Consider the following 24,235-nt stretch of genomic DNA (forward strand, 5'->3'; position numbering starts at 1 on the left):
CATGTTTTTTAATTAAGAAAATACTACAAATCACTGTAAAACATATTAGGGTTTATAATAAGGAGAAACTGTCGCCTTGTAAACCAATGGAATATTCCCGGTTATTGATCCACTTGGCATTTTGCTACAGAATCATTCTTTACAACAAACCCAGAGTGTGAGCATTTAATCCGCGCCAGTATGGCATCCTGTGCCGAATGGCTTTTCTATAAAAAAAGTGAATACATTCAACAATCCTATCTGACCAGTAAGCTTTAGTGTTCCTCACCCATTACCAGTCGCCTTTTAACCCTTTTGTCCACATCAGCTACAGCAGTGGAGTTACTCTCTAAATCCTCTTTCTCTGAAACAGAAAAACAAAAATGGGACAATTAAGTCCATGCTGGTTTATCCCAAAGCTGATCCTACAAACACTTTATGGTGATGCATGGTCTTTGGGTAAGATAAATGTTCTACATGGTGGTCTTTATTTTCACACTAACTAAATTGGACCCAGCTCAGGAAGGACTAGGTGGACGTAGCTGGTTGAATTTGCCCCATTCAACCAACCAGAGCCACAATCGTTCAGTTATGTCATGCCCCCGGTGATTCAGCTGAAACCCGCAGTCTTCGTTACGTTTTAGCATGAGCAATCTACGGCCCCTTACTCCGTTTACTCTTAAATAGCGGATTTCTATTAACATTTACGAAGGTTGAGAGAAGAAAACTGGTCTAACCTCTACAATTTAGAATTTGTACATAGATAGTAAGAATAAATAAATAAATGCAATAGAGAAGCTTTATACAGGGGAGGACTCCTCACCGATGCAGGACTTTCCATTGGGATGCATAGTGTACTTTGGGTGACAGGAACAAACAGGACCCGTGTCTGTGTCATTACATATGTGCTGACATCCTCCATTTCCATGGTTACAGGTTACTGGGGGAAAAAAAAAAAATTGCCATTAAAATATTTGATGCTACTAAAAGATTTCTGCAGCCATCTATCAAAAGTATAATTATTAATTATCTGTTGTGTTAAGCCAACACTCCATACCCAGAGTGGCATTAAGCCAACACACTGTACCAAGAGTGGCGTTAAACACTGCACTGCCCAAATAAAATAAATAAAATCCCTTCAAGCCAGCACACCCCATACCCAGAGTGGCACCAAGCCAGCACACCCCATACCCAGAGTGGCACCAAGCCAGCACACCCCATACCCAGAGTGGCACCAAGCCAGCACACCCCATACCCAGAGTGGCACCAAGCCAGCACACGCCATACCCAGAGTGGCACCAAGCCAGCACACGACATACCCAGAGTGGCACCAAGCCAGCACACCCCATACCCAGAGTGGCACCAAGCCAGCACACGACATACCCAGAGTGGCTTTAAGTTCTTTGAAAAGTCCCATGAAAGATTTATTTGAAGCCAACGTGTGATGGATTCAGCAAGTACCTCATTACCCTGACTACTTGCACGGAGTGTTTGCTTTAAGGGAATCACTCGCCCTTGCTGTTTTGACAGTAACATTCTCCCTTTCTGTTTCTCAAGGAGCAGAATACGAAAAATGTATGTTGTTTTTGCAATATAAGCAGTGTCACAGAGCCATCCCTTTAATGATCTGTCTTGTACCTTCATTATGGAGAAACTTGAGATGGGCCCTTCTCCCTGACCCTTCGCCTCACTAAATTGATGAAACACATTCTCTGACCCAAAACCTTGTTTATTTAATTTCAACGTCTTTCCCAAAGGACAAGGCTATTTCCCAAGCACTTATTAAAAAAAAGTCAACTTCAACATGGAATCCTTGTTGGACTGTAAGTTTCGGGACTGCTCTGTAACTGCAATCTCAAACTGCATTTTAAGAGAAAAACTGGTGTTCTCTCTCAAACAAACATTTATGAGCTATAATTTACAGTGGTATAAGCATGTTAGTGCACAAACAGGAGGGGGTCACTAAATACCCAGGTTTCCTGCACAATATTCACTAAACAGTTGGAGTTTGGCTGGTTATAAAGAATTTGCAAAATCTATATTAAAAAAAAGCATAAACATTCCACTTTGCTACTGTGAATAAATAAAAAAGTGAATTAATAAGTGAATAAAGCGCCTTACAAAGAAACAAACAAACAATAAGATTATGAATTATTTTTTGTGTTTTGTTTGAGATTCCATTGCCATCCAAGCAACTACTCTTCTTTACATGGGATCTTGCCCAAGGCATAGTGTTAATGGGGATCTATGTCCCCTGTAACAGACATGTATTACATAAAACTAAAAGCGTCAGGGATAGTTTTTTTTTAAAATTATTTTTCCATCCTTCGCATCACCCTTCCCCATCCCACTCCATTGTAGCGCCCCCCATCCCAATCTTCATCTCCCTGCGTCAGTCTACACCACTTCTTTATAGCTGTTCTTCCCATTAATGCATTGCTCTTAATCAACATTTCTTCCTCCATCATACCGCCCCACATGCCTCTCCCAATCCTCCTCCGTCATACCGCCCCCATCCCTCTCCCAATCCTCCTCCGTCATACCGCCCCCATCCCTCTCCCAATCCTCCTCCGTCATACCGCCCCCATCCCTCTCCCAATCCTCCTCCGTCATACCACCCCACATCCCTCTCCCAATCCTCCTCCGTCATACCGCCCCCATCCCTCTCCCAATCCTCCTCCGTCATACCGCCCCCATCCCTCTCCCAATCCTCCTCCGTCATACCGCCCCCATCCCTCTCCCAATCCTCCTCCGTCATACCGCCCCCATCCCTCTCCCAATCCTCCTCCGTCATACCGCCCCCATCCCTCTCCCAATCCTCCTCCGTCATACCGCCCCCATCCCTCTCCCAATCCTCCTCCGTCATACCGCCCCCATCCCTCTCCCAATCCTCCTCCGTCATACCGCCCCACATCCCTCTCCCAATCCTCCTCCGTCATACCGCCCCCATCCCTCTCCCAATCCTCCTCCGTCATACCGCCCCATCCCTCTCCCAATCCTCCTCCGTCATACCGCCCCCATCCCTCTCCCAATCCTCCTCCGTCATACCGCCCCCATCCCTCTCCCAATCCTCCTCCGTCATACCGCCCCCATCCCTCTCCCAATCCTCCTCCATCATACCGCCCCCATCCCTCTCCCAATCCTCCTCCGTCATACCGCCCCCATCCCTCTCCCAATCCTCCTCCATCATACCGCCCCCATCCCTCTCCCAATCCTCCTCCGTCATACCGCCCCCATCCCTATTATCATCCAAGAGTGTCAGGCTTTTGAATGAGTCACAGGGCGGTTAGGGTAGACCATTGATGACTCAAGAAATGATAAACTAACCAGGTCATTACAACACTTATTAATTCCCGGAAACTGTTGAATAGAGGGAATCTGCCAATCAGTGAACAATGAAACAAGGCATACAGGCAAGCACTACACACCTGTAAAATTAACTAGCTCAATGCCACCAGGTCTGAATTACAAGATTTTATGTTTTTATACTTACAGATGCAATCTCGTTGATTTTTTGCCAGTTCAAATCCAGGTCGACAATCACACGATACGCCAACGCGAGGGGCTTCCCTGCAGATCTGCGCGCATCCGTGATCCTTGTTCATACAACTCAGTCCTTCTATAAAAAAAAAAAAAAAAACAGGATAGCATGAGTGAAAACCGATCCCATTCAGTTTAACCATCTCATTGCCAGAGTGCTGAAAGTCAGCTAACACTTCAGTATTCCTAAAATACTCAAAGGTATGCAGTTTTCTGTGCTTTATAAAAAATAGTTGCATGACAGCAAAAAAAGCTGCCTTTATCAACTTGCCATACTTGTAGAAAAGCAGAATTTAATAGAAGGAAATTGTGAAAGAATACCCCATCCTGAAGATTTTAATTGTTGTTTTTTTGTCATGACTAGGAACTCACACTCCTACAAACAAAATAAATGAAAGTCTGATCAAAGTGATCAATCACTAGATCACCGCACCAGTAAATTTCCCTTTAAAAAGGACAGTCATTAACCACTACAGCCCTTTGCACAGGCTACGAATTAAGTAGCACCCGAACCTGTTAATTATAATGGCATTAAATTAAAAAGGTAGCCATGCTTCCCCTGCTCGTACAAGGACTTCTATGCAAAGCACGTGAATGTACAAAATGCAAGTGACAAACGCTCTCCTGGATTTCTATGGACAAGCCTGTGCAGACACTGCTCCAATACACAGTGTAAAATTACCTTCATTCAGAATTAAAAAAACAAACCAAACAAACCACACCACACACATGCATTAAGGTGTTTAGAATCCTAACCCAAGCTGCATTGTAGTTTTGATTTTCTTGATGAGCAAATTCAGTTAAAGAAACACAAACACGTATTCCTGACCCTATAGTGCTGAACCCACCATTAAGGTGGCTTGCTCTCCCTTACCCCTCTTTAAAAGCATGAAAAACTCACCTTATTTCAAGCATCGTGCAGGTCCGCCGTCACTGGCTACGCCCCCTTGGTGACATCATCAGCATTGCCGATTTTTAGCGAATCCAATGCTTTCCGATGGGGAAAACATTGGATTGGCCAAAATCTGCAAGGGGGCAGGGGGGCAAACGCCGTTTTGGCCAATCAATACCTTCTCATAGAGATGTATTGAATCAATGAATCTCTATGAGGAAAATTTAGCGTCTCCATGAAGAGTGTGGAGACGCTGAACGGCACTGCTGCCTACTGTACAGCACTGAGCCAGGAAGCATCTCCAGTGGCCATCTGAGGAGTGGCCACTTGGAGGTGTCCCCAGGGGCAATGTAAACACGGTCTTTTCTCTGAAAAGGCAGTGTTTGCATGAAAATGCCTAAAGGCAATGATTATACTCACCAGAACAACTACATTAAGCTATAGTTTTTCTGGTGACTATAGTGTTCCTTTAATGTGTTTTCATGAAAGTAGCTACTGGCAACTACAGGACTACATATCTCATGAACCTAAGTTAAAGGGATTTTATGCAATATGTACAGCATTCTAAATGGTAACTATAAGAGTACAAGGCCCGGCTGAGGAATCTCAACCAGTTGAATCTGCTGCAGATTTGCTGAAATAGTAAGAGTCAAGTGTTTATGCTATTTATTTAGGATCTCTTTCTAAAGGCATCATCGTAAATAGGGAACCTTTATGAATTCTAAAATTTCAACAATCTTCTTAAAAGGTTACGCAGTGGAACATCGGAGGTTAAAGCAGTGTTTGTTGGTTTTGTAGGAAAGCATAAAGCAGCATTGTTTAGCAGTCACTGGGACAACTCAGACTCATCGGATGGCCAGTCACTGACTACTGCCATCGTGTAACCCAATGGGGACTTTACCCCAAGCCATCGTAAAAACGTCCTTTGTTTTGCGCAGTTTCACCAATAAATCTGCCAGCAATTTACATGCCAGGATCTCATGTCTCATTACAGAACAGAATAAGCCTCACGCTTCGCATTAAAGACTTCTCTTCTGGCTTCCAACAAATTGTTTCACAAGATGCCCCGCACAGATTGATGACTTGTTTACTTGCAGCGAGATTGCTGACCATTGCCTGGGCCAATGCTATACTCTGCAGCAGTTCTGTATTCTACCCAGATAAAATTTCCACTTCATAGAAGCATGCAATGATTGTACACACTTCCCAAAAATCTGTAACAAGTTCAAAGTGAAGCGGTCATGTTTCAGATAAGGATATTTTTGAATCGGAACATAAAAGAAACTATTTTGTTTGTCATTGGCCCAATTTTATTTTTTTTTTAAATAAAACTGCAGTCTGACAAATCATATTTTTTTTTCGCTGGTATACAACTTCTGGGAACAGCTGGAACATTTTTTAAAAATTCCACAAAATGCAGAGGGCAATGTTTTACTTATATAAATATTACAATATAAAATATATAATATTTTACTTATAAAAACAGGAACATGGGAAAGATATGATAATTTGCATACCGTGCCTTGTATGTGCCCTTTCAAAAGCAAAACTAATGACAATACATAAGGAAATAAAGCCCTATATTTATATATACAAAAAACAAACAAACAAACAAAAACCTACTACTTAAATCTACTTTTAAACGCCCAATTCCACCACTGAACCGCCATGCTGACTACCCTTGTTGGCCCAACATGAATTAAACTACAAAGAGACATTCTGCTTATTGTTTGAGTTGTGCGTTAGGGTTTTTATGTGTTTTTCTGCTTTACAGAAAAAGAGAAAGAAAAAAAAAAATGTAAAACTGCTGGTTTGGACCTTATTTAGTCTGCTCCTAGGCCAGAATAAATGTAACGAAGATACTGTGAAATTTGGAAGAAGACTGATCTGTCTATATAATTTGCACGTTTGTCCAGACCGACACGAAAGGTGATCCTTTAATTGTAAGAAACACTTTTGCTGCCAATAGGAGAGAAAAGTGAAACTGGTAGTCAGACACTTGAAACCTTGTGATAATTTAGACGTCTCTGAATCTGCTCGGATGGTTTATTTTATTGACCTTCTGTTTTTCGGGATGACCACAGGCCATAAAGCTCGAAACGAGGAGAAGTTGATGTTGGCTTCAAAAGCATCCAGAGTAAATACGGTGTGATACCGGAAAATGCGGGTAATGCGGCCATTAATAATACACTTTTTTTCTGAACTACTCAAATTCTGCTTAAGAAAACAGATTTCTTGGGGGCGTTCAACCATCACGCCAAAACGAGTAATTAAAAGAACTTAACACAGAGCCTTAGCAGATTGTAAAAGAAAAGACTCCGGCTTCTTAAATATCATACACAACTTTTCTGGATCAGTTTTTTTTTTTGGGGGGGGGGGGGAGGTATTGGCAATCCTGAGTCATAGGGTTAAAAGTTCAGCATTTAAAAAGTTTTTCATAGTGACGGTAAAGACTTCATGAACTGGAGAGAGCACTATCAGACACGGGTCACCGGAATTCTAGAATCCTAAGGAGAGATGGACCGAGGGTCCAGATTGTTTTATTCAAATGCCAGTATTGAGGTTTTCAAGGCTTCTGCAAGTAAGAATTAAGAAATGTGTGGGATGGACGCATTATATCTCTGAGGGATTTGTCTGTTGCTTCAAAATCATTACAAAACCTGTGAATTAACAGAGTTATATGTAAACAGAGCTCTCACTAAGAGCTGTGTGCAGTACTAGAAATCCATCCATTAAACCAATAGACAGGCAAGGCCACTACTAAGATAGTGAGGTGGTTCTGGACTTTGGGAAATAAATCTGATGACCAGAAGATGACGGATAAATTAAGAAGAGGAAGACAATGGACATATCAAGTTGGATAAAGAAAGGGACATTGTGGTAGATTTACATACCGAGGTTAATGGAAATATATGTGGACAAGGTAAATGGGGATAAATAAGGTGAATCGAACTAGGTGGAGATGTTGCATTAAGGCAGAATGAGGTATCAAGCTGGATTAAGACAAAGGAGATGGAGATATCGACGTACATACCAAGCTGTCCAAGACATAGACGGACATCTACCTTTAAATGAATACAGTGTTTTCAGCTCGTTACACATGTTTCGAGCCAGATATCACCAATTCACTACCCACTCAGATAAACGTAGAGATTTACCGTATGTAGGAAGACAAACGATTTTAATCTCTTATTTTCTCAAACTGTGCTGATACATAGGTAGAGATAGAGGGAATCCCAAATGATCCATGTTTAAAGGGACACTATATCTAAATCTGTTTAGCTGCGGAGATGCTCTGTGTAAAGATCATGCCCTTCCTCCTCTCCTCCTCCCCCCCCTCCTCCTCCTCCTCCTCCTCCTTCCCCCCCACCCCTCATTTTGCATAAAGTGCAGGTATTAATAAAAACTGATACTTTTATAAAACCTTGTTAAATCCCATGGCTGTCAGACAATTGGTCCTGTTACTTCGTGGTTTGGTTAGCTCAGTGGAGCTAAACTTAAGAGGCAGCCACTGCTCAGAGCACCTGCTTTGCATGACTTCTCATTGAGCTGCATTTGGAAGTCTGATTGGACAGTCACAGACAGTCTGGGTGGGGCAAGAAGGGGTGGGCTGCAATGGCTACAGAAAAGAGATCTGTAGCTTTTACAAGCTGGTTTTAGACCTACAGCCCAATGGAAAAAAATGCATAATTAAATACATGCAAGTTTTCATTTAGGTTATATCTAATAAGCACAAGTATTTTTGTATTTGGGCATAGAAGTGTCCTTTTAAGGGACTAGTGAGAATATGCATAAGGGTGATGTAGAATTATTAAAAAATCTTATTGTATTTATATTGAATTGCTGCTCTAACTCTGTATTAACCTGATACTGTGACAAATCCTCCATTTTGTCCTCATAACCTGACTTCTTCATATGAAAACTACATTACATGACAGTATTTCTCAGCACATCTAATACAATAGACAAGGACAGTATTCTCCATAAGGATATGACTAACCCAGGAACTGTTGAATTTCCCCTAACTCGCAACATAGTATAATTTAAAGGCCATGAGAACACAGTAGTAATGAAATGTTCTATTCATAAGAGACCTTGCACCTAACCACGAGATTTGACATCACCGACCGAGTAAAATGACGCTCAAGACCCCTTGTCCCCCACCCGTGTCCGAAAAAGTACCACCTCTTGGTGGGTGGACACGGAACTAACCACTTAGCTTTTGATCCAATTAATTATATTGATAGGTGGACACTAACCCAGACACTTAACAATTAATCCAATTAATGATGTTTATTCACTGATATCTTGATAATCAATGATGACGAAAATGTCTCTTAAAAGGGCCTGCGCGCCCGCTGATTCTGCACTTGCCAATAAATTTCCTCGAAGTTATTTTAACCTGAACTCCGTGTGTCAGACTGAATTACTTCAGCGTATATACGCAATTCAATTCTCTTTAATTTGGACAGGAACAGATAGACACTTAAACATTTTGGTTTACTGAAAAAGTACCATAACAACTTTGGCGCCCGAACAGGGACTCCGGGCTATGTCTGGCCGGTGAGCCGTCCTAAGGAAGACAAGGGTGGACGGAGGAATCCAGGGGGAAGGAAGGGAGATTGATCACCTCCAGATACACGGTAGAGACTTCTGCAGAGCCACCGGTACGTTCCGGCCCCTTTGATTGACCCGTCCACGTGTCTGTGACTGCTTCCCGGGAGGACATCAAAGACAGGTAATATCTTGCCCGGAGTCTTATTACCCATTTGTTACCTGCATTTAGTCTATCTGTTGCCTGGGTGTGTCTAGTTTGGTTGCCCGGGCTGAATGTTTATTTGTTTCCCCTTTTTGGGATAAAGGGGGGGGGGTGGACCCGTGGTAGTTTGCTTGAGGGTCCTGTGTTTGTCTGTTTTCCCCTTTTTGGGATAAGGGGGGGGGTGGACCCGGGGGATTTGCCTGAAGTCCTGTTGCCTGTTTTACTCCTTTTAGGAGCCACGTGTTTGTGGCTGTAGGGAAAAAGGGGGGTTGACCTGTGGATGTGTTCCTGGGGGTCTTCTTTGCCTGTTTACTTCTTTTAGGAGCCTCGTGGCTGTGGCTGTAAGGAAAAAGAAGTTTGTGGAATTGTGGGATCTGTGTAGAATCATAGTTTCCTGTGATCCAATTTTGTGTCACTTTGATAGCCTAGCTAGCTTCACTGTGCGCTTTCGGACCATCCAGCTCTAGTTGAGTTGGGGACGTCCTGACCCGGACCATCCAGCTCTAGTTGAGTTGGGGACGTCCTGACCCGGACCTTTCGGCTCTAGTTGAGTTGAAGGTCCACTGATTATTTTAACTGTGGTAGGAGACTTAGCCTTGTGGCAGGGGACTCAGTTTCCTGGGGGGATTCAGGCAGGCATTGCTTGTTTTCCGCATCACGTGGTAGTGAGACTTATAGAGTGGGTTTTATAAGGGCACTACGGGAGTGAGGGTGGCGTGGCCACTTTAAGTGGACTGCTGTAACGAGGGAGGCTAGAAAGGATTTCGGACCGGTGTTAGCTGTTATCCTTGGCCGCTGGTAGTGAGACTTGAGGAAGTCATTCTCCGAGCGGGGACACTACGAGGTTGAGAAAGGTGACTTTGGAGTAAGCACATGTAGAAGGAAAGGGATTACTGTTGATTTCATTTGAACTGTGATGCATGCACTGTATTTCAACTGTACTGTTGTCTTGTTTGTTTAATGTGGAGTCATTTAAACTCCTGTATCTGTCTCTAAGGATTTTTCTTCCCTTACTCTTTACCTTTTCTACACTTCCTGTACTATTGTACTATCCACTCCCATTCCTCTTAATAGAGAAGTGATTGGTCACACACTTCTCACCTCGCTCCAATCCGTGTCTACCACCCCGGGTAGGCGGATTCAGTGACTAGTCTACGTTTTGGGAAGACGCACTTGAGAAAGACCCACGATTCTCAGGTGGCAGTCGAGCATTGTAGACGTTCCAGTTCAATTTTCCTTATCTTTCCCTATATCTGGGACGCTGGTGTAGGGGAGAAGGGATCATGGGGCAGGATTTAAGTAAGCCCAGTAAGGGCTGGTTAGCATGTGATTTAGTTGATGACAGAGAGGGTGAGGAGATGGTTAAAGGTGTTGAAAAGATTGCAAAAGTTTGTAAAATAGCTGTGCCGACATGTGGTAGATTACAACCAGAAAGTTGGCGTAGATTGTTGATGGAAAAGAAAGGCAAGCTTGCAAATTATGATTTATTAAAAACAGCTGAAGCATGGTACAGAGTAGCAAAGGCTATTCAGCAAGAAGGTTGGGTTGAAGAAGAAATAATTCACAAGGGTGTGAAAATGTTTGTGTATCACAATAATTGTGTTGCTGGGGCTCTTCCTCAGCCAGCGCCCCAAAATGGCGCCCGGGGGATGTCTATCCCAAAGATCCAGTCAGTAATGGGAGATTGCCAGCTGATTAATCCTCCCAATCCCCATCCCGTCACCTCTCCCGTTTGCCCGGTCCTAAATTCTGATGGATCCTACTTTTCCCCTTCTCCCTCCCTAACATTCCCATCATCCTCATCCATCCCCAAGCCACCTTCTGAGTCTAATGCTAACATCTCATCTGCCATTCCTTCCTCACACTTTGTCTCCGTAGATAATCCTACCCTCCCATCTGCATCTGCCCAGTTCACTAACCCCTCCTCTCCTGCCACTGTCAATCTTGCTGATCCCACTCCGGCTCCTCCTCCTTCAGGCACCTTTACTGACTCTTCCCCACCCTCTCCCTCGCCCGCCCCGACCACAGCCCAGTTTCCCACCCCCTCTGCTAATCCCTCCCCAACCTCACTGCCCACTCCAGGTTCCGCCCCAACTCCCACCCAAATGACACAGGCCTGGCCATACCCCTTCCCATACCCCTATCCTCACTGGCCATACCCCTTTCCCCAAGTCACTCCCCAGGTTCCGGTCATGCCCAGTCCGGTTCAGTCTGCCCCGGATGTGCCCACATCCAACATGGCCGCCACGTCTTCCCTTAACCCCAATGCAACTTCCTTCCCCACCTCCAATATGGCGGCCCCCAGCCATTCAGCACCCCTGATGCCGGTGCTTCCCGGTGATTACCGGTCCCAAGGTTATGACCCAATGGCAACTCCCGCCTCCGGAGCTCCCTCCTATCCCCCGGCCCTGTCTCCTCAGGTGCTCCCCTCACGCAGAAGGTCCCAGATAATAGAGCTAGATGAGGAAGAGGATGACAGACTGTCCCAGGGTTCAATGGAGGCTACGAGAGCCCACCGTTCTATTGAAGATCCCTTCGGCCATCAGGGTCGGGGAGAACAGGCCCCTCCTAAATATGTCGCTTTTAACCCCACACAAGCTAGTGCTTTAATGAAATCTCTCCCTGACCCAGAGAAACAGCCTATGCCTTTTTACCGAGGGATAGTTCAGATACAAAAGACTTATTCCGCCGCCTGGCGTGACCTACTGAGCATTTGTGCTATTAAAGCAGGGGATGCATATTGGCCCAGCATGGCCCGCCACCTCAGTACAGATCTGCTTACAAGTGATGTTGATTATCCCTCCGGAGTAACCTTTTGCAATCAATTGAGAGATTGGGCTAAGGATAAACTTGCAGATCAAGCTGCTGGCCTTACTGATGTTATGCAAGACAAAGGAGAATCAGTGGAAAGGTTTCATGCAAGATTATATCAAATGTTTACAGATTTGGGATTTGATCTCACTGACAAAATTCATTCACAAATGCTATCAGGTGCGTTTGTCCAAGGTGTTAAAGATTCCATACGCAAGGGAATCATTGCTGCACGCCCTGAATACAAGGTTGTTCCCCTAGATACGTTACTCCTAGTTGCTAGAGGTTTGGAATCTGCCCAAACCCCCAGAAGACCCAATTCAGCTCCTCTCATGGTGGCCCGTGCCACCCCCATCACCCCTGGCACCAAGGGTGTCAAGTTAGAGGACGTAACATGTTTTAATTGTGGGGCTAAGGGACACTACAGAAGTGACTGTCCAGAACCCAAAAGGGAACCGGGGGAGCCCAAAAAGTTTCCCAAGCCTGCCCCGGCCCCTAAGACCATGAAAACGGTTCCAATTGTTGAGGAACCAGATGATGATTAGGAAATTGGCAAACCTGTGTCATTAACCCCTGTCATGGCAGTGTTTACAGGGGATAAGGGGGGGGGGGCCACTTGCCACAGTGACTTTACCCATTGAAGGCCAACCTACCACATTTCTTATTGACACAGGCGCAGCCCGAAGTGTTCTCAGAGAACAAGACCTGCCAGACCCATCTTTCTTGTCAAGTATTGATGTCTCCTGTGTTGGAGTGGATGGCCAACCGAGACACAGTCCTCTAACAACCCCTCTGCGGGTTGGCACAAGCTTACTTGCTCGTTTTGTAGTTTCCTCCACATGCCCAATTAACCTGTTAGGCGCTGATGTCCTTTCACGCCTGCAGGCGTCTATAACCTTCACTCCAGATGGACAGGTAGAAATGTCTACACCTCTATCTGTTTCTGACACTTCAGCCCTGTGCTCCTTACCTTTGATGCTGCAATTAGATATACCCAATGAGCAAGCAGCAGATCCTAGGTCCAATTTCCCAGATGAGTTAAAAACTCAGGTGCCTGCCAAGTTATGGTCCTCAGGCCCAGAGGATATAGGTCATCTAAATGTCCCACCTGTGGTGGTTAAGCTTATCCCAGGAGCTAAGTTACCAAGGAAACCACAATATCCTCTAAAACCAGCACAGGCTGCAGCCATTTCTATTCACATCAAAGCGCTCCTGGAAAAGGGTGCTTTAGTGGAGTGTAAATCAGAATGTAATACTCCATTATTTCCTGTGAAGAAGAAGACTCTAAAAGGTGAGCCAGTAAAATACAGGATGGTTCAGGATCTCCGTGCGGTCAATGAAGCCACTGTCCTGGACACCCCTCTTGTACCAAACCCCCATACCCTGCTCTCTGGCGTCCCACCTTCTGCAAAGTATTTCACAGTCATTGATCTAGCTAATGCCTTTTTCAGTGTTCCACTAGATCCATCCTGTCAATACCTGTTCGCTTTCACCCATGAAATGCAACAATATACATGGACTGTCATGCCCCAAGGGGCACAAAATTCTCCAAGTCAATTTGCCAAAGCCATGTGTACTATTCTTGACCCATGGCAAGCTGAACACCCAGAAGTTGTTTTACTCCAGTATGTGGATGATTTGTTGCTCTGTGGAGATGATATACCCACTACTGAAAAATGTTCAATTAGTCTGCTTTGCTATTTGGCAGAACAAGGATGTAAAGCTTCGCTTCTCAAGCTGCAATTCTGTCAACCCTCTGTGATTTTCCTTGGACATTGCCTATCTCAAGGTACCAGACATCTCACTCGGGACCGAGTCAGAACAATTCTGGACATTCAACCCCCAAGGACTTCAAAATCTCTTCATGCCTTCTTAGGCCTCATTTCCTACTGCAGAGCATGGATCCCAGAGGCCTCTCTGCTTATGCAACCTCTCTACGATGCACTCAAGTCAGATCCATTCGGCCTGACCAACGAAGCTCTGGACAATTTCAAATCTCTTAAGCGTGCCATTGCTTCTGCTCCTGCCTTGGGCCTACCTGATTACTCCAAACCTTTCAAATTATTTGTCTCTGAAAGACAAGGCCACGCAACAGGAGTTCTCACCCAAACTAATGACTTAAGAGGCCGCCAGAGGCCTATTGGATATTTCTCATGTCAATTGGACATTGTGGCCAGAGGGACTCCTTCCTGTCTCAGGGCTGTTTTTGCTGCAAGAGAGCTCATAGAAAGAACCTCAGACCTGGTCCTTGGCCACCCCCTGGTTGTTTTGGCCCCTCATGACATTTCTGCCATCATCAACCAAGTCCAGCTCAAGCACGTGTCTCCAGCCAGACACCTACGCCTCCAGTGCCATCTTCTTCTACCTGACAACATTTCCATCCAAAGATGTCAAGTTCTTAACCCATCCACTCTTCTTCCACTCCCTGAGGGGGGTATCTATTATGGATTTATCACAGATGAAACCTACATTTACCTGCTTTGTGGATGTATCAAGAAAGTCATGCATCCACATTTGACATTTTATGAAGATGAAAAGCCTCTCTGTGAAGGCCCAGATTACGCCTTCTGTACCATGTGGTACAAACCAGACATTACTCCCGAGCCTTGCTATGAAGATGAGCTCTACCATTGGACTGATGTTAAGCTCACTGCTCAAGATTTCTATTGTGACTCTGAAGGCAATAGCATGGTCTTGGTCCAACTACCCCAACAACTTAACTACCTCTACCGCCATTGGGATACTGCTATCCCACATATTCCTGTTACCAAATTGAAGACAAAGTCATGGAATGATCTTGGGCCCATGGCAAAGTTATGGGCCACCATGGATGAAGAACAGCTACAGGAAAATGGTATTGTCAAATACCCAACAACTGACCTTCTGGAAGCATGGCCACGCCACTTCCTAGAAAAAGAATTTAAAGACCTAGTTATAACAAATGACTATGACCCAGAAACTCCTCATGACTGTTTCGAACAGATGAAAATGGAAACAGTACACTTACCAACTGTGCATGAGAATCCATTACCGGATCCGGATTTTACTCTGTTTGTGGACGGTTCAAGGTATGCTGATGAAGAAGGAAAATACCATACAGGATATGCCGTAACCACAACAGGGGAAGTTCTCAAGTCATCACCTCTACCGCCAGCAATGTCTGCGCAAGAAGCTGAATTGCAAGCCCTGACTTCAGCATGCAAGATTTCCAAGGGAAAGCGTGCCAACATCTATACAGATTCAAGATATGCTCTGGGTGTGGCACATGACTTCGGCCTCATTTGGAAGACAAGAGGATTTCTTACCACTGCCGGTACACCAGTCAAACACAGCTCTGCAATCAAGGAACTAATGGATGCCCTCCTACTCCCTGAAGAAGTGGCCGTTTTGAAAGTAAAGGCACATGGGAAATTGGATTCAAATGAAGCAAAGGGCAACCATTTGGCCGACCAGGCTGCTAAGCAAGCAGCCAGAGATTTGCAGGAAGTGGATGAAGAAGTGTCCGGTCAAGAAGAAGAAGTTCCTATCTTTGCCTTACAAACTCTTCCTACTGACCTAAGAATTCTGCGAGAACAGCAAGCTGCAGTCACTCCTGAAGAAACCCAAAAATGGAAAAATAAAGGAGCTGTCCAAAAGGACGGAATTTACTACAACAATTCTAAATTTTGCCTTCCAAAAAACTTATACCCAGCAGTTGTCCAATGGGCCCATGGGCCTGCACATCTGTCAAAAGACCTAATGGCCGCCCTCATTCAAAAATATTATGAAGCACCTGGAATCACAACCCTGATCAACAGCTTCTGCAGGGCCTGTGTCATTTGTGCAAAATGTAATCCAGGAAGACCAATCAAGGTGCCTGCAAAGCACCTAGCAAAACCCATGTACCCATTCCAGAGAATTCAAATTGATCATATCCAAATGCCCAAGAGTGGGTCTCATGAATATGCACTAGTAATGGTGGATATGTTCTCAGGCTGGCCAGAAGCCTACCCTGTAGCCAATATCACTGCAAAAACAACCGCAAGACGCCTACTTACAGACATTGTATGTAGATTTGGACTTCCAGAAGTCATTGAAAGTGATCAAGGCCCAGCCTTTACAGCAACAGTGACTAAAGAAATTTGGACTGCTCTGGGAGTGACCCTAGCCTTCCACACCCCTTACCACCCACAAAGTAGTGGTAAAGTAGAGCGCATGAATGGCACTCTAAAAGCCAGAATGTTAAAAATGTCACAAGAAACAAAAATGCCCTGGCCAGAAAGTCTGTCAATAGCTTTGTTCAGCGTTAGGCACACACCTAGAGGGAAACACTCGTTATCCCCATATGAAATTCTATTTGGGACAGCACCCAGGCTAGGTTGTTATTATCCACAGCAGTTACAGCTTCAATCAGATATTTTAGTAGACTATGTAACTGAACTTGCAAGTGCCTTGAACAAAATACATGCCCAAGTTTTCTCTTCAATTCCAGATCCTGATCTGAACACAGGTACCCATAACCTGCTTCCCGGAGATTGGGTTCTGGTTAAGAAGTTCGTGCGGAAAAGCACCCTGGAACCAAGATTTGACGGGCCATTCCAAGTTCTCCTGATCACCGCAACTTCCGTCAAATTGGCCGGCAGGCCACATTGGATCCACGCTTCCCACTGCAAGAAGTCTCCTGCCCCAGAGGAAGCAGATACCGCACAACCATGTACCTCTGGTACATTGTCTCCTTAATTAGTTTAATTAAGGCCCAGCAAGTAGCCATCACTAAAGATGCTAGTGGGTACACCTTCTGGTATAATTCATCATGTACCCGTGTGGCTACCTATACCTTTGATTATTGTGACATCGTAGAATGCCCATTCACTACAACACAAATCCAGAATATCTATAGAGATATCCCTCATGTAAAAGATCCATATGTTTGTGTAGTTGACAAACAATGGGGGCATGATTGTGGCCATTGGGGGGCGGCGGGATGGAATGCCGGACCTTCCTGGGGCTACAAGCCAAAAAGTGCCTTATCTAAAGTAGATGATCATGGTAGGTCCCTCCTTCAAAGAATGACTCTGAGAAAGCCTGGAGGAGGCACACCAATGAAATTAATTCTTAATGTTGAGCATCCAAGCCCAACAGATGCAGACCAGTATGTATTGGGAATGTACTGGAAAAAGGGTTCCTATACTAAGTTAGGGCATTTCTACCTTAAAGATATGTGTAATTCCCCTGAGTGGCAAGGAGCTACTCATATGGTCACAAACCCATTAAAACCACACATCCAGTCCTTTAAGGACATGATGGCCATTGCTAACCCCACCTTTGAAGATACTATGGCCGCTGAAACAGGTTTTAATGATGTTAACCTATGGTTAGAATGGATGAAATATAATGCTAACAAACATAACCGAACCGCATGCTATGTGTGTGGTGGTGCCCGGCCTCATCTGGGCACTGTACCTTTAACCCTGCCAGTAGATGAAGAAAAATGCATTTTAAGTCTTTTTGCCTACCAATATAATTTCAACAGGTCTCAATGTCAAGCATGGACAGCGGAGTATCCTCTTATAGCCAAAAACGTAAGACCTCCTCATGGTGTTACCGTATATAAAGGTAATTACACTTGCTATGTCAAACATGATGGGATTGGTAAATTTGTGGGTAACTTTCCCGCAGGTTATTGTACTACATATAGAACTGTTCCTGTACGTTTGCTGCAGCAGCACACTAGGTCACTGGGAGATATTTACTGGTTGTGTGGGGATTTACAGTTAAGATCCAGAATGGACACAGAGTGGTGGGGGGAGTGTACATTGGCCAAGGCCATTATGCCTATACACATTATTTCTGACACACACACCAACACCCATGAGTCCAGCCACACTAAGGCCAAGCGTGAAGCCCCAGTAAAAGGAAGTTTTGACCCTCACATTTACATTGATGCCATTGGGGTGCCTAGGGGGGTACCCAATGAATTTAAAGCAAGAGATGAAGTTGCTGCAGGATTTGAATCAATTTTTACCATAGTTACTGCAAACAAGAACTTAAATTGGATAAACTACATTTATTACAATCAACAGCGTTTCGTTAATTACACCAGAGATGCCCTCCAGGGATTAGCCGAACAGTTGCAGGCAACATCCCAAATGGCTTTCCAAAATAGAATAGCCCTGGATATGATCCTAGCCGAAAAAGGAGGGGTATGTAAAATTTTGCCCGACACCATGACATGTTGTACCTACATCCCAGAAAACAGGTCCTAATGGTAAAGTTACATTAGCCATAGCAAAATTAAATGACCTCTCAGAAGAATTAAAAAGGAATTCCGGGATAAAAGATCCCTGGGACAGATGGTTTGGTTGGATGACGGGTTGGAAAAAGGCTTTAATGCATATTGGTATGGCAATACTAATTTCTGTTTTTATCTTTGCTCTTCTCTTTTGTTGTGTCTTCCCCTGCCTGAGGAAAGCTCTCACGAAGACTATTGACCAAGCGGCACCCACTTTCACACTACTTGATGTTGATGACCAAGATTTCCAGGATCTCAACTCACCCTGTTTGCCGCTGCAATCCATCCCTTTTGATGATAAAGTGCGAGAGTTCTAGGAAGGGACCACCTTAGGGACAGCATCTGTCAGTGAATGGTAAAGGCCCCATGTGGAGAAGTGGTGGGTTAGCTGCCATGGGATACCCTTGGGTGTGAAGTGTTCGAGAGCCATACTGACAGATGAGCTAGCCTAGTAGGGTCAGAAAATAGGGACAGACTTGCACTTTGCATTAACACCTAGCTAGCGGCCACGGGGTTTCTGTGCCTTTGGGCTAACACGTCTTCTGGTATTAACAAATAAAGTTTTTATCTCTTAGAATCTAACATTTCATAGGGGGGACTGATGTAGAATTATTAAAAAATCTTATTGTATTTATATTGAATTGCTGCTCTAACTCTGTATTAACCTGATACTGTGACAAATCCTCCATTTTGTCCTCATAACCTGACTTCTTCATATGAAAACTACATTACATGACAGTATTTCTCAGCACATCTAATACAATAGACAAGGACAGTATTCTCCATAAGGATATGACTAACCCAGGAACTGTTGAATTTCCCCTAACTCGCAACATAGTATAATTTAAAGGCCATGAGAACACAGTAGTAATGAAATGTTCTATTCATAAGAGACCTTGCACCTAACCACGAGATTTGACATCACCGACCGAGTAAAATGACGCTCAAGACCCCTTGTCCCCCACCCGTGTCCGAAAAAGTACCACCTCTTGGTGGGTGGACACGGAACTAACCACTTAGCTTTTGATCCAATTAATTATATTGATAGGTGGACACTAACCCAGACACTTAACAATTAATCCAATTAATGATGTTTATTCACTGATATCTTGATAATCAATGATGACGAAAATGTCTCTTAAAAGGGCCTGCGCGCCCGCTGATTCTGCACTTGCCAATAAATTTCCTCGAAGTTATTTTAACCTGAACTCCGTGTGTCAGACTGAATTACTTCAGCGTATATACGCAATTCAATTCTCTTTAATTTGGACAGGAACAGATAGACACTTAAACATTTTGGTTTACTGAAAAAGTACCATAACAAGGGCACCACTGAGAATATGCATAAGGACACCACTGACTTAAAAAACACTATAAGGACTGCCATGTAGTTAAGGAGAAAGTGCCCTCCTCGTCTGCCTTCTTGAATGAGTGCTTGAGGGACTGTTTTTTTCACCCATGAGGTTTGTGGGTACTAAGCTCTGGCCCGGTCAGAACTGGTGGAACATTTCTGAAGCTGTAGCTGACCTCTATATTAGATGGACCCTTATATACAATGCATTTTCCATGAATGGAAAGAAAAGGGGAAAAAGTGATTGACTACATCTGTGAACGGATTGGATTTCTGAACCTGGTTCTAACTGTGAACTCTCAGTCTCTAGCTCTCTCGTATAACCTGAACGTCTGCTACTCTTATTTTTGTGGAATTCAATCCCTCGCTGTAAATTACCAACGGTTTTTATTCTGCTATTTTGTGTAAGTGTTTATCCTTCAAAACCACAGTCTTTCTGGGATTCTAACCAGGCGCTCTGTGCAAGACACCTGCTCCCTCCAAGGCCAACCCTCCCTTTGGCGTCTCCATCAAGCACAGAGCGTCTGTCTCCAGCTACCATTCTAAATTACACATGTATCGTTTAATCTCCCAGCTGATCCCTGACCCAGGAGGGATCTTTACTGCCCCAGCTGTTCCTCTAATGACCCACGCCTTACTGTTGCCCCAGTAAAAAAGTGAGGCCTGCAAGAACTGTGTACATCTACCCTAGGAACAAATTAAGCAGTCTGAATTATACAAGGGGAATTATCTGCCATCACAAGACATTTCTCAACTATAAATGATGCAGAGTCCTTCATTTTCAGTATCCCCAGGTGAACTCATAAATTACACCTCAGCTCCATCATGTGTACTCTCTCAGTGCTTCCTTATAGATTGGAGAGGAATGAATAATTGAAAGAGAAAAAAAAAAAAAGATCAAGGGATTTCAAAAGCATACAAGGGTGAAGTTAGAAAAAGAATACACTAGGTAAAGTTTGAGGGAGGGAAATTGAGAGAGATCATTCGGAAAAGATTATTTGCAGACATAGTTGTAGAAACAAAGAATATCCTTCCAGCAGAACTGGTAAAACGCAATAAGGTGGCAGAGTTTGAGGCTTGTTGGTTTGTTTTAGTAAAAACGTGCACATTGAAGAGATCTTACCCTACATCTGCTATCCTGTGCTTAAACGGCTGTGCTGCGCTGCTTCTGTGCATCTAAGTTACTACACCCTAATAACACATTCTCCCGGCAAGACCATCATCGGCTCAGTGCTTGTAACCTGACAGTTATCCTTTCTAACCAGCCTCTCTAGACGACTCTAGGGCAACATATTTCTATGGAATTCCTTTCAATGACCAATTGGACTTCCCCATTTCTTTAGGAATTACTAGATAAATTATGGTTTCTCTAGCAGTCTACCCATCTCACCTCTCTCAACGTGTTCCACGGTCTGTCTCTCTCCATATAGCACAGAATTTATAGAAACACTGTACATTATTGGTTGTCAATCTTCCCTTTTTGATACTTTGCACTGTACTATCTGCGGAATTATTCACACTTTGGATTGAAACTCATTTAGGAAGGATCCGTCTCTTTTGCATAGTACCCAATTTTATTTGGACTCTTGTTTGCCCGTGGTACAGCACGGAGAATACGTTGGCGCTATATAAATTACTGATAGTAATGTGAGCAAGTCAGGACGATGATTTGCATGTTTCTCTGCTAGATAATATTTTTAAGACGTTTTTGTTAACATTAAAAAAACTGCACAGCTTGTGCAAGAAAAGGCCAAACATTTAACAACTGTTTTTATGGTAGAAGAGGTTTAAGTGTGATTATAAACCACTTAACGAGATAAAAAGAAAGGAAAGGGAAGAGTAAGTGAAATTTCAATCAGTGCTTAATTAAGCTCTTGGCCAGAGTACGCAGAAGCTGACACACTATTCAGTATTCTGAACTTATTAAACAGACTTTAGTCAACAAAGGGGTTGATACAGAGCTCTCTCCATTAGTCTGCTTCAATGACTTCTTGATTCCGTTCCCACAGGGAGAAATCCACTCAGACAATGATTCTCCAGCCAGCCAAACACACAAAACATGAAAGCTCCTATTGGTCATTATGCTGTCAATCAAAAACCTACCGAGCAGAGACGATCACAAATTAGCCTTATTAACGCCACTGCTTTTCTTACAATTTTTTTTTTTTCTGGGCTAACAAGGGCAATGTGATCTGTCAAGGAATAGAGAGGCGTTAGGAAAACATTCTGAGAATTAACCCATTTTGTTTTTGTTAACTAAAGTAAACTCCTCTGAGCCTGCTCACTCTGTGAAGTGTAGGGCTGTTGAACAGGTAGAGGGGCAGTGTTTATGAAGGAGTTCGGTGATCGAGAGGCACGGCACTGAAATCCAAGAACGATAAACGGTTTCATACTGACCGAGACATTGTACATATGTGTTTAGTTTAACTGGTTAATAAACTCCACAGAGGGTTCTCTAATGTACATTTAGCAAAATGTTTGCTACTGACCCCACGGCCCTCGGTTCCTTTCCAACTCCATTCATTTTCACTCCTAACCCTCTAGCACGAGAATAAGCTCTCCCACATCCAACCAACCAACCAACCACATTTCTCTTTAAAAAAAAACAAAACAAACAAAAAAAAAGAATACATAACACAAACAAAAAACTCTGCACTCAATCCTTCCAACATTACATAACTCAATCCCTTACTGGTCTCAGGTCTACAAATCCCTAGATTATATATCCATATCTCATATTCCCACCCATATTTCCCTGGCTCTATCAATCTCCCCAAGATATATCTTCTCCAATTCAGATGTCAAGCAGAGTCTGGTTACATGACCCTGGTAAGTATACAGACCGTACGACTAGTGGCCTTTCTACTGGATGCTAGTCTGTTCAACTGAACCTCGCCTTCATTGCAGGCTTGTTTGAGCAGGGACTCTCCAAACCTTTTACTCCTTACCACTGACCATCACACATGTGTACTGACACACAAACACGTTACAAGAGGCCTGCGTCCACACATTAAAACACAGTCAGCATTACAATGTAACGCAATATACTACAGATCTAAATGTTTTAAAGCAAAGTCTGTTAATAGAGTCACCACCTCCCATCAATCTCAGCCAGCCCCAGTCTTACCTTCAGAACGCTGGATGCAAGTGTGCTGATTGTCACTCAGGAAGAATCCTTTTCTGCAGTGGCATTCGTAGCTGCCCATGCTGTTAATGCAGGTTTGCTGGCAGCCACCATTATTAGACTGGCATTCATCCACATCTAGAAGGCAAAAGGCAATACGGTTTATATGGACGACAGACGCATTTCACAGACCAAAAAAGGAAGCTCACACAAACCTGGGAAAAGATTCATCAGCTCGGCTAACCTACATGTATTGCCCAGGATAGACTTAGAGATTAAATGTGACCTCAAAACAGATGGGACTTCAGACATGCTAAAAAGCCTGCTATAGTGAGCTCTTAAAGAGGGGGAGCTAGAAAACAGAGCATGGAATAAATATTGACATCTGAGGAATTATAAGGTGAAGAACTGCTGCTTTCCAGAAAGGGTAATAGGTATCTAGAAAAAAGACATCCAGAGGAAGCTGTAAAGATAATACAGTAAAGGAATAGAAGAATTATTGGGCTGATTATCAGGTTATTCTGCAATAAAAAACAAAAATTTCCCAGACTAGAACTGGCACCATACTAATGAGACCCACAAGATACAAACTACTGTTCATGGCTGGATTCTGGTTGCCGAGGGTCTGAAAACAGTGCCTGTTTGTGCTCATTTGCATGTAAAGCTGGGAACTCTGGGATAGTTATGGAAACATGATTTCTTACGTTTCTGGGCCCAGCGGGGACTTCTCAAAGCCCAACCATTTTCACTTTTGAGAGTGTTCGTGTCTTTGAGCTCACTAGATACCTAGCTGAAATGTCCTAACGGACAGACTAGATGCATATTGTTGGAATGATTAGATTTTATCTGTTTTAAACTGTTTAATATCAATACAATTTTACATCAATTTCCATTTTTGAGGATGGCGTTCTCTGCAGGGCACACAGGGGTTAAATAGGATGCCATACCTGGTTAGCAGGGCAGAGAAATGGCCCCATTCTTAGCTTTTCACCTTAATATGCACAGTAAGAATTAACTTCATTTAACAAAGCCAGCGACTCCCTGCTGGGCCCCGCCAGGCCTTTACAGCTCAGCAGAGCCCAATACAATAGAGGGATATTATTCATTGATGTCTTCAAAGAGAGTGAGCTCATTAAGGTTTATTGCTGTCACTAACGCCATCAGCCCGGGCTTTCTCTGCAAGTGTGAAGAAATTGACTTGGGATGGGCCTTGAAAGCCCATCAGGTGGCCATTGTGGCATTCTCCTGACAATAGAGGCAGAGCTGGGTGTAATTGGCAGAATCTCAATACCTGGACCGTTGTGTTCTGATTATTGCCTCTCAGCCAGATCGGTCTGTGTGATATTAACTGGTCTGAGTGATGGAATTTAAATGATTAAAGGAAAAATCCATGGAAACAGTAAAATGATGGGGATGAAATTTGTCACAATATCTTATCAAACATGTATTTTTGGGGCTATTTAAGATTCTCATAAATTTGATTATTGTAACTGGGAAAGACAAATACG

At 43.7% G+C, this 24,235-nt stretch overlaps 1 protein-coding gene across 3 annotated transcripts in view; it reads right to left on the reverse strand.

Moving 5' to 3' along the window:
- SCUBE2 (signal peptide, CUB domain and EGF like domain containing 2) overlaps positions 1 to 24,235 on the reverse strand; it is a 105,997-nt gene that overhangs the window by 58,902 nt on the left and 22,860 nt on the right. For all 3 annotated transcript variants that reach the window (XM_063438857.1, XM_063438856.1, XM_063438855.1), the window contains exons 4-7: positions 22,731 to 22,865; positions 3,473 to 3,598; positions 803 to 919; positions 269 to 343 (exon numbers count right to left, since the gene is read on the reverse strand). In XM_063438857.1, coding sequence (XP_063294927.1) covers positions 269 to 343; positions 803 to 919; positions 3,473 to 3,598; positions 22,731 to 22,865 — 453 coding nt within the window. The remainder of the gene's footprint in view (positions 1 to 268; positions 344 to 802; positions 920 to 3,472; positions 3,599 to 22,730; positions 22,866 to 24,235) is intronic.

Source organism: Pelobates fuscus, chromosome 12 (genome assembly GCF_036172605.1).
Source record: "Pelobates fuscus isolate aPelFus1 chromosome 12, aPelFus1.pri, whole genome shotgun sequence".
Classification (NCBI taxonomy): domain Eukaryota; kingdom Metazoa; phylum Chordata; class Amphibia; order Anura; family Pelobatidae; genus Pelobates; species Pelobates fuscus.